The sequence below is a fragment of the Vidua chalybeata genome, chromosome 20 (assembly GCF_026979565.1).
Source record: "Vidua chalybeata isolate OUT-0048 chromosome 20, bVidCha1 merged haplotype, whole genome shotgun sequence".
Classification (NCBI taxonomy): Eukaryota; Metazoa; Chordata; class Aves; order Passeriformes; family Viduidae; genus Vidua; species Vidua chalybeata.
Genome location: NC_071549.1, coordinates 10,165,789 through 10,179,950, shown reverse-complemented (window position 1 = coordinate 10,179,950; position 14,162 = coordinate 10,165,789). Strand labels below are relative to the sequence as shown.

Genomic DNA, 14,162 nt, shown 5'->3' with positions numbered 1-14,162 from the left:
CCTCACCCTCCTAATGATGGCCTAACGATGCTGCCCTTAGCCCAGCAGTGTCTCATCCCCTGCCAGCTTTAGCAGCCCGGGGCTAAGCAGTCCAATTAGGAGGGGAGTGCCAAAGCCGAGCCCTGTCTGCTCTGGATGCTGAGCCCGTGGGGCAGTGCAGCCCCAGGGGGAGGTGGCAGGGTGTGCTCCAGGGGCTGGAGAGCTTTTGAAGATCCTTGATTGTGAAGAGCTAACAGAGCTGAGTGACTCTGAGCACAGCAGTGGAAAAGGGTGGAACCTCTGTGAAGTTAATGGTAATGTGAAGTAATGTGAAGCTTTCCCTGGCTGATGCAAATCCGGGTTGAATTGGCCCTGCAGAGGGAGGAATGGACAATCCAGTGGGAAGCAGGTGGGAGAAGGAGGCACTAGACCTGCTGCAGCTGAGTCTACTGATGCAGTGCCTTTTGGGGCTTGATTTCTGCACCAGCTGTAAGAGAGTTGGAGACTGAAAGGATGGAGCTTGGGGTGTGAAGAACCCTTTGGGAAATGGTCCAGGGTCAGTGCTGCTCTGCAGAGAAGGTAAGTGAAAACCTTTGGAAAAGGAGGCTTTGAGAATTGACCCCGCCACAGAGGGATGTGGTGAAGGAAGAGGGGACAGAGCCAAAAAAACAAGGGGGGGAAAGGGCAAAGGATGCATCCAAGTGAAGGCACAGAGGGAGCAGGTGGCTCCCACGGAGCACAGTGTGATGAAGCAGACAGGATAAAGTCAATAATGTGAGTAGAACAAATGATTAATAGCAGATACTTTCCCCAGAGGTGTGGGTTTCTGAAGCTGCTGAACAGGGATTGTGTGCTGTCACTTCCCATCCCTGGGCAGCAGGGTCTGGGAAGGGGGGAAGCAGGGCAGGTTGCTAAGGGTGCTGTGGGTGCTACACATACCTGCGTGGGGAGAAAGCTTCCTCTGATTTTGAGTTAACCTCTGGCTGAGGAAACCTTTCTGGATGGTAAATACCACACAAAACTCTTCAGGGCAGCCTCTGCAGCAGCTGGGCTGGGGCTGGGACTGTCCCTGGACCTCACCTTGCTCGGAGAAGCCCTGGGTGGGATGTTTGCTCCCACAGGTGCCCTGGCTGCCTCATTAAATTGCTGGAAAATGAAATGTCATGTCAAGTGAAGCTCCTGGAAGATACTTTTTTCCTCCTGTTGCTGTCGGGCACGTGGTGTTTGTGTCTGATGCAGTTGTTATGGGGCAAAGAAACCAGCAGAGCCATGACAAAGTTCGTTTATGACCAAAACAGTTTTACAGGGCTGGGTGACTATTTTACAGTTCAAAGCTGCTTACAAGGGAATTCCTTGCGTGTGAGGATTCACAGGTTGCCACGAGGCTTTAACATTGTCTTTTCACGTGAGCTGCAGCCTCCTTCATGGGCATAGGGACAAGGCTGCACTAAATTTAAAGTGCAGGTGTGGGTACAAAGGAATAATCCCCCAAATCCCAGCACTGCCAGGGGGTAACAGGTAACAGGTCAGGGCTGCTGTGGGTCTGTGGGACACAAGGACCTGCTCTGTCCATGGAGGTATCACCCAAAGCTCTCTCTGTTTTCATGCTGCTTCCCCAGCCCGTGGGCTGAGGGTCAGGGGAAGAGCACCGGGAAGCCTGAGATGTGCAGAGGTGGGGTGTGGAGGGCTGGGCAGGAGCATGACCTCTCCTTCACCTCCAAGGAGAGCACAGCTGTGGCAGCTGCCCCGACGGGCAAGTCCCATGCCCCAACAGCCTCCTGTTTGTGCTGTCAGTGCTGCCAGCAAAGTCACTGGGTCAGAACCAGATGGGCTGCCCTCGCTGCCCGCCCCAGAGCCACGACAAAGCCTTATCAAACCCTGGGCATGGGGCTCTGGCTGTCCCTCAGAGCAGTGATCACCTCCATCACTGTGGGAGGAATGGAGACAGGGAAACATGTCCAGGCAGAGCTCTGGGGGCCTGGTGCCTGGGTCCCTGTCCCCAGGGGTGTGACAGCAGCCCGGTGCTGGTGCCCACCTCGCTGCCAGGGCAGTGCTGGGGCTCAGCTGCCATCCAGACCCCTGGTGCTGGCTGGGCTGCAGCCAGCCGGGCTCACACGGGCCAGCAGCAAAGACTGGACTGCCAAGGAAGTGCCGGCTCTCCCCTGATGTTCTGCTGGCCAGGAAGGCATCGCACCGGCCTCCCTGGGGACATCAAAAGCCAGCTGAGCCATTTCAGTGGCTGTAAATGCTCTCGGAGTGCGTGCGCACGTAAGGAAGGCGCAGTTGCACAAGAGCACGGCTCACACTGCGGGCTTTGCAGACCCGTTCTGCCAGTCCGGCCAGGTGGCCGGATCTGCTGGGAGTGTCAGCAGCAAAGGCAGTGGCAGCAGAGCGGGGCTGTGCCAGGCGGGGCTGTGCCAGGCGGGGCTGTGCCAGGCCGGGCTGTGCCAGGCCAGGCTGCTCTCCCCGCGGAGCTCCCGGCGCTGCCGGACAGGTGACAGGGGGCAGCGCTGTCCCTCCCCGCGGACCGCACACAGGCTCAGCCGGTGAAGCCCTCGAGCTGCTGGCGGGGTTGAGGAGCGCACCGAGCGGTGCAGAGGGTGCTCCCTGGCGAGGCCGGGCTGTGCAGGGCTGGCCCGGGGCAGGAGCCGCAGCCGGAGCGCTCCCTGTGCCCGGCGCTTGGCGCTGATCACCGCCCGCTGCCCTGCCCTGCCCTGCCCTGCCCGTGATGTGCCCGCAGCAGCTCCACTCGTCCGTGAAGGGGTTTGGTGGGGCACAGGTGTGAGCCAGGAAGAGAGCAGAACAGCTCGGGAACAGTTTGCTGTCCTGAACCAACGCGCTGCACCCAAACACTTCAAAAGGCACTCAGCATCCAGAGAAAAGCTCTCTGCCTGCTCCAGCGTGTCTGTGATTGTTCCTGCAGCTCCGGGCGCTGCCCTGCCGTGGCCTGGGCTCCCCGCAGCAGCCAGGGGACCAGTGAATCCGGCAGGATCCTTCTCCCTTGCTGCAGCCCCGAGGGAAAGGAGCAGCCCAGGCAGAACGGGAGCTCTGGGGGAGCCACCAGCACCAGCAGGGAGAGGTCTCTGAGCCCCTGGACTTTATTTCTCTGACCAAGAGAGAAAAATTAAAAGTCTAAAAACTCAATTGTGCCCTAGAGTTGTCCTGTCCCAGTGTAGGCGTAATGCAGAGCCACGGAAAAGCAAAGCCTCAGGCGTTTTCGCTGTCTTCTAATTCAAGGAACTTTGATTTTACTTTTCTACTCAGCAAAACTAATCCTCCTCTCTGTAATTAATAGGCTGCTCAAGTGGATTCTTAATTACAGATAAATCACAAATCTACACACTCAACTGTTATGCTTTTCAAGTAATAAAACAGATCATTTGTCTTCCTCAGATGAACAGAGCCCAACCAGCACACCATTTCCCCCTTTATGAAGAATTCATTTGCCTCAGAAAGAAAGTCTTTAAAAAAACATTGCAAGGATTTCTTGAATAGGGGATCAAAGCTCCCACACTGCTGGAAACCATTTTTTGCTAAATAAGATGTGAGTAAAGGGGAAAAAAAGTAAAAGTTTTTTGGTAGTGGTTGGGATTACAACACCCTTGGGAGGGACGAGGACGTGGGGTCAAGAAGTGGTGACCAGGTTAGCAACACAGGGAACAGAAGGGCAGGACAAAGGGACAGAAAGTGGAAATGGACAGCTGAATGAGGACGCATGTTTCTGTGCTGCAAGAGAATGGATGCTACATCAATTCATACTGAGAGCTAAGGGCTGCGGGCCTGTTAATGGATCGGGGGACACAGCAGGGGTCAGAGGTCAGCAGGGCGCTGCGCCGGGCTAATTGACTCCTATGTGCATATCAGTGCTGCTGATGGAGCAGCAGGGCAGGGCGTGGGGGGCACACGTGCAGCAGCCCCACCGTGCTGCCGTCAGCTGTGGAACACACGGGCACACGCAGACACCTTGGCTTGGCTGGATTTCTCCAGGAGCTCACGGCTACGGGGACTCGGACCTGGCTGTGCATGTGGTGGAATAAATGCAGGCACCTGATCTGCTCGGCCATATGATGGGATTTTATTTCAGCTCCGTGCCCAGGGCCTGCCCAGTGGCACATCTCACCTGAGCTGCTCTGCACCAGCCCGGAGATCCCTGAGCCCTGCAGGGCTGGGGCCGTGTCAGGGCCAGGAGAGCACCTATTCCCCAGCCACCCGTACCTGCTGCAGTCCTGCAAGGATAACCAGTGACACCGGGAGCCTGGGCTCTGCCCCACATCCCGTGCAGCTCACGGGCATCTAATGTTTTGTCTGTTTGAGCCAGGTCTTGTAAGCTCTCATAGACAATCATCATACCCTTGATAGCTCAGCTACCTCAGGTGGCATAAAAGTACCAGGATCACACTCCTGTGACAGTGTTGGAAACAAAAAAGTTTTAATAAAAGGCAAAATAAAAAAGCTCTTTACAGAGAAAAACAGAGCCAGGGCTAGAGGTTCTTGCTCCTGCTAAAACATTTCACAAAAGCGATTTACTTCATTTGTTCTCTTCTTTTTCTGGTGAATTGCTCAGGAGGGACTTTTTGGCTGCTGTCCAATTGGCTATCCTTAAGTTTGAGGTGAAGTCTCCAAGGTCCTATGAGGTGTCTTTGAACCAAATTGAGGAGAGAAACTTCTGGGCTTTTTTCCTTTTTTAAGGAGACAAAGGGTAACTTTTTTACTCCGTCAAGAGGGGGCACATTCCTCCAGGCAGAACGGGCAGCGCTCCGCTCCCCTGCCACGGCTACAGCCAGCCCAGGGGCTCAGGGGAACACAGCAGCTGCTGCCATGAAGGCTGTTGGCCCCTCTGGGTGCCCCCTTAGCCTGGCACAGGAGGATGTTTCCTCACAGGGTTGGATCAGGGGCAGGGAACTAAGCGCGGCGTCCTTTGCCGCGTGGGGTTTCTGGCACCTGAGGGAGGCCCGTGTCTGCATGGCTTTAGGTCACTGGGGGTAGCAGGCAGAGGCCCTGCAAGGCCTCCCTGGCGGTCACTCGCCTAAGGTAAGAAATGCCTGGTCATGATGAGTGGACCAAAGCAGCCCCTCTTCCACATTCAGACCCTCGTTATCTCTCTGTAAGACCATAGGTCATATTCACCTCAACCCTTACTGTTGGACAATTTCCAACACCCCTGTACCCTATATAAGCCCCATTTCTGCCCAGTTTGGCAGAAGAGCTGTCACTGGAACCCTTCGCAGGAGCTGCGGATAAAGACACCGCTGTGGAACCTCATACAGCCTCTCCTCTCTCTATCCCTGCGTCTGCCGAGGCACTCAGCGAGCAAAGAGCTGAAATCACCAAGGAGCTGAATTCACCGAAGAGCTGAAATCACTGAAGAGCTGAATTCAACAAAGAGCTGAATTCAACAAAGAGCTGAATTCACTGAAGAGCTGAATTCACCAAGGAGCTGAATTCACCAAGGAGCTGAATTCACCAAAGAGCTGAAATCACTGAAGAGCTGAATTCAACAAAGAGCTGAAATCACTGAAGAGTTGAATTCAACAAAGAGCTGAATTCACCAAAGAGCTGAATTCAACAAAGAGCTGAATTCACCAAAGAGCTGAATTCACTGAAGAGCTGAAATCACTGAAGAGTTGAAATCACTGAAGAGCTGAAATCACTGAAGAGCTGAATTCAACAAAGAGCTGAATTCACCAAAGAGCTGAATTCACCAAAGAGCTGAATTCACCAAGGAGCTGATCTCAAGAGCTGAGCTGCTTGCTGAGATTGCCCGTGGCTGGGAGCTCGCCTGAGGGACCTGGGCAGGTTGTGTTTATCAGCCCAGAGCTATCTGGGACACCTACGGCAGCCGGGGTCGGATGGACCCCAGGAACCCCGGGCTGTAAGAACTGTGCTCAGAGCAGGAGAGTGAGGAGAGCCCCAGGAGCTGCAGAGCGTGGTCAGGGCTGGAACAGGCTCCCCATTGCTCCAGGAGCTTTCGGACAATGCTCTCAGGGTGGGATTGTTGGGGTGTGTGGGCAGGTCTGGACGGTCCCAGCTCGGGATGTTCCACGGTGCCTCGCTCCTGGCACGGGGCTCTCTGCCCTCGGAAGCAGAGCTGCTCACTCACCCCTGACACAGAGGGATTTCCCGGCTGACCGATGGAGAGAATATTCCCTGTTTCCTCACTCTTGAATCTGCCAGCAGCATCCCTCGGCGAGTGATGGATATTGGAGATGATTTATAGTTCTTTGTCACACAAATGCCCCCACATTCTTCTTCCCCATCCTCTCGCAGCAACCATCAGTCACTGCTCCCGGCAGAAAGCAGGAGCCTCAGCCTGGGAACTGCACCGAGGATGCAGAGCTGGGTCTTTATTCACTGTAAATACACCGCTGGGGACACAAGAAAGGGAAATGTCACCGCTGTGCTGCTCTGCACCCCGGTCCCTGGCTCTGCTTCCACCCATTGGCTGGGAAGTTAAAGGTCTGGTAAAGAAAAAAGAGCTATAAATCAGGCAGAGAAGGGCGGAGGGGAGGATCAGCTTTACCCAATTCTTCATCTCAAAGTTTGTTATTAAAGTAGTGAATGTTACAGGAGGAACAGCCATGGCCTATATGTCTCGGAGCTCTTGGAATTCAGCAACATACACCTTTAGCCCTCTAGACTTTTATTACATTAAATAATTGTTGTTCCTGCTAATTAAATTTCTGTTTGTTTTCCTTCATGAACAACCAGGAAAAATCTGCATTCTTTGATCTGATAGAGAGTACTAGATTTACCTGCATTATTGGATCTCGCAGCTTATCATAATGAATAAATACATTAATTAAATAAATTCTGATCTTAATCTGGGCAAACTTTCTTGAATGCCCTGAGGAGCTCAGCCAGTTGCCAGGTTGCTCCTGCCACGGCCTCAAGCATTTCTCTCCTCAGGCGGGCTCGCCAGGCTGGATTGTAGGAGTACAAATCAAGGACTGAGCGAAGCGGTCGCGCACAGGGCAGCACCCACACCCTCCTGGCTGCTCCCTGCCAGACTCCAGCACTGCGGCAGGGCCGGACGGGGCCGCACGGAGGCATCCACAGAGGGAAGGAATGCTCCCTCGTCGCCTCCGTGCTGTCGCGACAGCCGTTCCCATCGCGCTGCGGCCTAGGGAAGGCCGCCCGCGCTGTCGCCATGGTAACGGGCCGCCATGCCGCCCGCGGGCCGTTGCCATGGCATCCGGCCCCCCGCCGGAAGTGCTCCCCGCTTCCGGCGGCGGCGCGGGGGCCGCCGGGAGCGCGGCAGCATGGAGACCCACGAGCTGTTCCGCCGCTTGGGAGCCGGGGCTCGCTTTGACGTGCGGCGCTTCGGGCTGGACGCGCGGCGCTTCGGGGTGCGGGGACGGCGAGGGGAGGGCTCGGGGAGCGGCCCGTGCGCGGTTCAGGCTCCGGGGCCTGGCCGTGGCGTCTCACCCTGTTCTCCCGCAGGTGGTTAAAGGGAACCGCGGCAGCGTCTCGCTGGAGAGCCTCGACTTCTTCGGGAGCAAGGAGGGAGCCCCTCAGGGATCTGCCGAGGAGGCCGGGGGGCTCGCAGGGGCTGAAGAGGAGGTGAAGCAGCAGAAAGGTGGAGCAGGGGAAAACGATGGAAAGAGGAAAAGAACGGCAGAAAGCAGTGGAGGGAAAAGAAAAAAGAAAAAGACGCGAGGTATCTGTAAACACACACACACGTGTATCCCTGGCAGAATCATCAAAGGATCCCAGAATGGTTTGGGTTGGAAGGGACCTTCAAGCCCATCCAGTTCTGGGGTCCTTGGCTGGCCTGGCTCAGAGCTGATCTCATCACTGGGCCAAGGCTCAGTGCTGAGAGCTGGGGCTGTGGTTGCCATCCTTCTGGAGTCTTCCTTAGCTTCGTTGGGAATGAGAGAAAAAGGGTTCTGAGGTTCTGTCTGTCTCCAAATAATGCCTGTCTGTATTTTACTAAAGGAAATTTCGACTTGTCTGCAACTTCCAGGAGCAGCATCAATGCCAGAGCTGTCAGAAAACGATGGAATAAAGTGGATGTCCTCTCTGGAAGCAAAACTTGAAGATGCAAAGGACAAAAAACCTTCTGCAGAGAAGCTCGAACGCTTGAGGAGAGAAAAGGTGGGACCAGGGAATTCTGATGCAGCAAGAGGTTCCTGGTGTTCTGTGGGTGTTTGATCTAAAACTGAGGTGTGTTTGTGGTGATGCCTCACTGGAGGAGGGTGACTGAGAGTGGGGGAAGGAGCCAGGAGAGGAATGCACACGTGGTGAGTTTCGTGGTGCAAATGCAAAAGAAGGAGTTTGCCTTTTGCCTCGCAGATCAATCGCTTCAGGCACCAGCACAGGATCAACGTGCAGGGAACAGATCTCCCTGACCCCATTGCCACCTTTGGGCAGCTTCAGGAGGAGTACAAAGTGCACCCTAAAATCATGGAGAATATCCAGGCTGCAGGCTTCCACGTCCCAACAGCCATCCAGATGCAGGCAATTCCTGTCATGCTGCACGTGAGTTCTCTGGGGTTTCAGGGGCTCTGCCCAGATCTGGGCCATGGCTGCCTCTGGGGCAGTTCCAAACCTGGATCACCTTCATCAAAATTGAAAGCTTGGCTTTTTCAGTTCTCCTCATCTATGCTTTTCCTAAAGTCGGTTTGCAGCATTGATATTTATGGGAATGGAATTTTTTACTCTTTGTTTTTTTTCCCTACTGAAATATAAGTTGTTTTTTTTTTCTTACAGGGTCGGGAGCTTCTGGCTTCAGCTCCTACAGGGTCTGGAAAAACACTGGCATTTTGTATCCCTCTCTTAACACATCTGAAACAGCCCAGGAACAAAGGATTCAGGGCTCTGATCATATCACCCACCCGAGAACTTGCCAGCCAGGTGTGTGTTGAGGGAATCTCACACTGATGGGCTTCAGTGTTTCCACCCTGCATCAGCAAAATAGCACCTTTGTAAATATTTTCTTTCCTTTATTGCCCTCACATATCAGAGAAAGCTAATTTAAATGTTTCTTTCAAGTCTCCTGACTTTTGTGGAGTAGGTACATATCTATTATCTGAGTCTAATCTAAATGATTAGATTAGAGGCTCGAGATTCTTTGATCATCTTTTAAACTGCCCAGTGCTCAGGTGCTCTTAAAACCTCCTTTCCTACTTGAGATTGCTGTGAGAGGTTTATCTGTTTGTCCCAAACTTGGAATTTCAAGGGATAACGTTATAACAAAGCTGTGTTACTGAAATGAAATAAAAATGACACCTTTGGGCAGTTCTTGTTCATGTGAAAGAGGGAGCCACATATGGTAGTGATGTGAATAATGCTTGTTAGAGAGCTGCATTCTATGATGCTAAGGGAACCAGAGAGCTTTCTCCTAACACTGAAATCAGGGTGGGGTTTGAAGCTCTGGCTTCAGGATTAGGTTGCCCAGAGCAGCTGTGGCTGCCCCTGGATCCCTGGAAGTGCCCAAGGCTGGGCTGGACAGGGCTTGGAGCAGCCTGGGACAGTGGCAGGTGTCCCTGCCATGGCAGGGGGAGCTGGATGAGCTTTAATGTCCCTTCCAACCCAAAGCATTCCAAGACTCCACGATGGCCAGCAGTTTTTTGGTTAGAAAAGCTCATCAGCTCAGTTGGGAAATCCAATCTCTGCTGCCTTTTCAGACCCACCGGGAGCTGGTGAAGCTGGCAGAGGGCACAGGCTTCAGAATCCACATGATCCACAAGGCAGCTGAGGCAGCCAAGAAGTTTGGGCCCAAGTCTTCCAAGAAATTTGGTAACTGCTCTAATGACTGAAGTGCATCTAAAAAATTAAAAAGTGTCACTGACCTTTCTCTTTGGGCTGTGTGGTTTTAAAGAGATGGTTAAAAAGTGGCACGGAAGAAATGGGAAGTGAGCCTGACATGGGCTCTGCTAAACTGTACCTCTGGCAGGCTGGCTTGGATCTGGTGTTTCTTAGGGCTCTGTTTGGTTTATTTTGTGTCTTTCTTAGACATTTTGCTTCTTTTCTTTTAACAGATATACTGGTTACTACTCCTAACAGACTCATTTATTTGCTGAAAGAAGATCCTCCAGCAATAGACTTGAGCAGGTAGGAGAGTCTGTTCCAATTGTGCTTTGCCACTCCGAAGTGGCTCTCCTGAAAATCAAACCTCCCTGTTCCTAGCGTGGAGTGGCTGGTGGTGGATGAGTCGGACAAGCTGTTTGAGGATGGCAAGTCAGGATTCAGGGAGCAGCTGGGTACAATCTTCCTGGCATGCACCTCCCACCTGGCCAGGAGAGCCCTGTTCAGTGCTACCTTTGCCCACGACGTGGAGGAGTGGTGTAAGCTCAACCTGGACAACGTTGTGCTGGTGTCTGTTGGGGCAAGGTAGGTGTTTTCTGCTTCTTTTTTTTTTTTTTTTTTAATTTCCTGGGAAATTGTTTTCTTTGCATCATCAGTCTGCTTGGTTTTGTGGCTGTTGTTAGTCAGCACTGCAGGTTGTTTGTCTCCAGAGAAATTTGTGTAGGCACGTAGATGTTTCTCTTGTGTTGAATAAAGTGTTCTTTTCCTTTGCCAAGTACTTTATCATCAAATAAACATCAATCTTAGGATCGTGCACTGGTGAAGTAGGTTTTGTTGTGCAGTATTTCTCATCCACCAGGTTATATTTTTATGGGGGTTATATATATATATATATATATATATATATATATATATAACATGTATTTATTAATATATAAGTTTTTGTTAATGTATATTAAAAATACTGAAGTGTTTCTGTTGGATTTCTGGTTTCAGAAACTCTGCAGCAGAGACAGTAGAACAAGAGCTGCTGTTTGTTGGATCTGAGACAGGAAAACTAACAGCAATGAGAGAGCTCGTTAAAAAGGTATTTTGGAGAGACTGGGCATGTTCTTCTTCCTGTTCAACTGAGCTATGGTCTGTCAGAGACTCCCAATTTCCCAGGTCAAACACTTCTCTGTGACACATGTTAAACCATTGCCCAAATCTGCCGTGTCTCAGTTTCTGCAAGGAAAAGAACTTTGGAACCTGAGATCAACTTACTCTTTTGCAGGGTTTTGCTCCTCCAGTCCTTGTTTTTGTACAGTCTATTGAGAGGGCTAAAGAGCTTTTCCATGAGCTTATTTATGAAGGCATCAATGTGGATGTCATCCATGCAGACAAGACTCAGCAACAGGTAGGAGGATTTTATTTCTTTTCAAGAAATGCTTTAGAAAGAAAGGTAAAAGCAAGAGTGTTGGAATGCAACTCCAGGTAACCGTGGCACCAAATTCCTGCAGGTTTTTGTTCAGGTGTTTAGTTTTATTCCTTAACATCATGACAACTTTAAGGAAACAAGTTCACCTCCTTTCTCAATTTGCTACTGGGACTCTTTCCAAATATCTTTTCTGTTCTTTTCCTAGAGAGACAAAGTAGTGCAGAGTTTCAGAGCTGGGAAGATCTGGGTGCTCATCTGCTCCGCGTTACTGGCTCGAGGGATGGACTTCAAAGGTGTGAATATGGTCATCAATTATGATTTGCCAACGAGTGCAGTGGAATACATCCACAGGATAGGTGAGGCATGGCTCACAAATCACCTCCTTTTCCCCATTTCTGACGTCTTTAATGTAGATGCTCTTGTTTTTGTCAGCTCTCTGTGAACTTTATTTAGATGTTTCAGACATAGCTGTGCTTTTATTCACTGGGAGCAATGTTTGCGGATTGGCTGCTTGGTATATCCTTGGTCTGTGAGGAGGAATAAAGGGAGATGTCTGAAGTAAAATCTCTGCTCTGCAAAATGTGTGCTTGGCAGGTCGTACTGGAAGAGCAGGACACAGAGGAAAGGCAGTCACTTTCTTTACAGAAGATGATAAACCTTTATTACGGAGGTAATATGTCTTTTTATTAATGATGTCTTTATTTCTTGCTTTAAAAAAAATCACCACAAAACAAAAGACCAACAACAAACAAGCCTTTTTTTTTTTTTGTTTGCTATTTTCCACAAAAAAATATTTATCACTTGTCCAAGCACTGGGGTTGATCTCTTCCCTCCTCTCCTTTCCAGTATTGCCAACGTTATCCAGCGAGCTGGCTGTCCTGTGCCAGAATACATAAAACATTTGCCCAAACTGCAGAGGTATGTTCATCTGAGCAGTTGACCAGTCTTTTAATCAGTGCTTTTTAATAACTTATGGTAGTTTCTAGAACTAGAAACCCTAGTAATTTCATCTTTCTTCACTAAATGTTGTTCTCAGCAAACAAAAGAAGAAATTAATTAAGAAACCTTTGACAAGAGAATCCATTTGTACCACCCCAAAGTGCTTCTTGAAAAAAGGCAAAAGAAAAATGTAAGTAGGTTTTGCTGAAGAGGAGGTAAGAGATGCTGTTTATCCAGAAACAGCCCAGAAAATTCAAGCCAAGTAGCAGATAACTTGTTGGGATGAACCACCCAGTCATAAAGATTTTAGTGATGAAGTTTTAGTGTCAGTATCTGTCTGCTGGAGCTTGGATTAATGACAACATTTTGCCTTGTGTGGTGCCATGTGTCAGGTGACAGCAGCCTGAGTTTAAGCCACTGGTTATGTTCAGGTGTCTTGATCTCCGTTGTGTTTCTTGTAGGAAAACTACAAAGGAAAATACTAAGGGAAAGAAGAAAGGTATAGAAGACAAAAATGGCAGTAAATTACAGACTGTTTCAGAAAGCTGAATTCAGGCTGGCGAGCTGGGGCTGACACCTCTGTCTGTGCTGGAACAGAAGAATGAAGATGGCAGCGATGGTGAAGGGAGAAAAACATTTCTCATGTTTCCTTTGGGGTGAGGGTGGAGGTTTACATGCTAGAAATTCTCTACTGCAATGCCAGAAGAGAATTCCTGGATGCTTCTTATAGAAGCTGGAGCATGTGCTCGTGCAGTGAATGCCGTGTAGTTCTGACAATAGTTCAAAACCAGCATCAGTTTGTGTTACTTTCACACAGTTTTGTACTGCTCCTTGAAAATATTGTCTGTGTTAAGATTGCCCCAATACATTTTTTAGACACTTCCAGGAGATTCAGAGACAAAAACCATACAATGTTTACTGTCAGTTTTGATAAACACAGCTGTCAGAGACTTCCCTGGACACTTCAAAAAAGCCAAAACAAACCCACTTGTATGTGAAAGTAAAGCCTACTGTTTTTCTTCAATAAAATTATATTGAAATAACTAATACTTTACATGTCCAGTAATTTTGTACGGTTTTATAACTGAGCCTGAAACTAGAATAAACAAGGTCATAAGATGCTAATTCAGAGACCTGTGAGTCTGTGCAGCCTCGGTGGAAAAAGTCTGCAGGCAAAAAAGGCCCAGCTCTGTGTGTTTTCCCTGTCTTCATCTGCCCAGTGTGTTCTCAGCCCACTCTGCTTTTGTCATCAGAATTCCAGTCGGGCAGGAATGGCTTCTTTGTAACTACAATCCTTTAAGGAAGAATTTCTGGACAGGATTGTCTTGGTTTAATCTGGTTTGGATGGGGCAGGCACAGTGCCCTGTGCCACGGCCCCAGCACCCTCACAGGGAGGAATTTATTCCCAATATCCCGTCTAACCCTCCCTCTGTCGCTGTGAATCCATTGCCCCTTGTCCTGTCACTTCAGGCTCTTGTCGCGTGTCCCCAGGTGACCCCGGGGGGAGGTCGGGCACAAAGGTGGCACTTTCTTTTTTCCTTTTTACGGAAAAGCAGTGGTTTGGATGCTGGAAATCGGTGTGACCGAGGGGAAGGAGGGGCCACTCATCCCCATCCAGGCCGTTCCCGGGTGACCGCGGGGTTGTGGAGCCGAGGAACCGAAGGGATGTGGGGCTGAGGAACCGAGGGGTTGAGGGGATGTGGGGCTGAGGACTGAGGGGATGTGAGGCTGAGGAATCGAGGGGCTGTGGGGGTGTGAAACCGAGAACCCGCGGGGCTTTGGGTCGGTGGAGCGGAGGAATCGAGGGCCTGTGGAATGGAGGAATGGAGTTGGGCTGTGGAACCAAGGGGCTCTGTGGATGTGGAAGCGAGGAGCTGCGGGATCATGGGGCTGTGGAAGCGAGGGGATGTAGGGCTGTGGCTCTGTGTGGCTGCGACACAGAGGAGCTGTGGGGCCGTGGAACGGAGGAGCCGTGGGACTGTGGCTCTGTGGGGCTGTGGAACGGAAGAACCGAGAGGCCGTGACTCTGTGGGGCTGTGGCTCTGTGGGTTTGTGGAATGGAAACACCGAGGGGCCGTGG

General features: G+C 50.8%; 1 protein-coding gene and 1 long non-coding RNA gene across 2 annotated transcripts; one reads left to right on the top strand and one right to left on the bottom strand.

Annotated features, from left to right (window-relative positions):
- Positions 1–6,301: 6,301 nt before the first annotated feature.
- Positions 6,302–7,118, bottom strand: LOC128798238 (uncharacterized). The gene is made up of 2 exons (XR_008434364.1): positions 6,732–7,118; positions 6,302–6,437 (listed from the first exon to the last, which is right to left on the bottom strand). It is a non-coding gene; the product is annotated as an uncharacterized LOC128798238 (long non-coding RNA).
- Positions 7,119–7,207: 89 nt separating this feature from the next.
- DDX52 (DExD-box helicase 52) lies at positions 7,208–13,125 on the top strand. Its single transcript, XM_053961011.1, has 15 exons — positions 7,208–7,325; positions 7,420–7,636; positions 7,943–8,073; positions 8,272–8,457; positions 8,689–8,832; positions 9,606–9,717; positions 9,960–10,032; positions 10,108–10,311; positions 10,723–10,813; positions 11,000–11,122; positions 11,349–11,499; positions 11,738–11,813; positions 11,990–12,061; positions 12,180–12,272; positions 12,544–13,125. The coding sequence occupies exons 1-15, from the start codon at positions 7,239–7,241 to the stop codon at positions 12,629–12,631; spliced, it is 1,848 nt and encodes a 615-aa protein (XP_053816986.1). The 5' UTR covers positions 7,208–7,238; the 3' UTR covers positions 12,632–13,125.
- Positions 13,126–14,162: the final 1,037 nt, after the last annotated feature.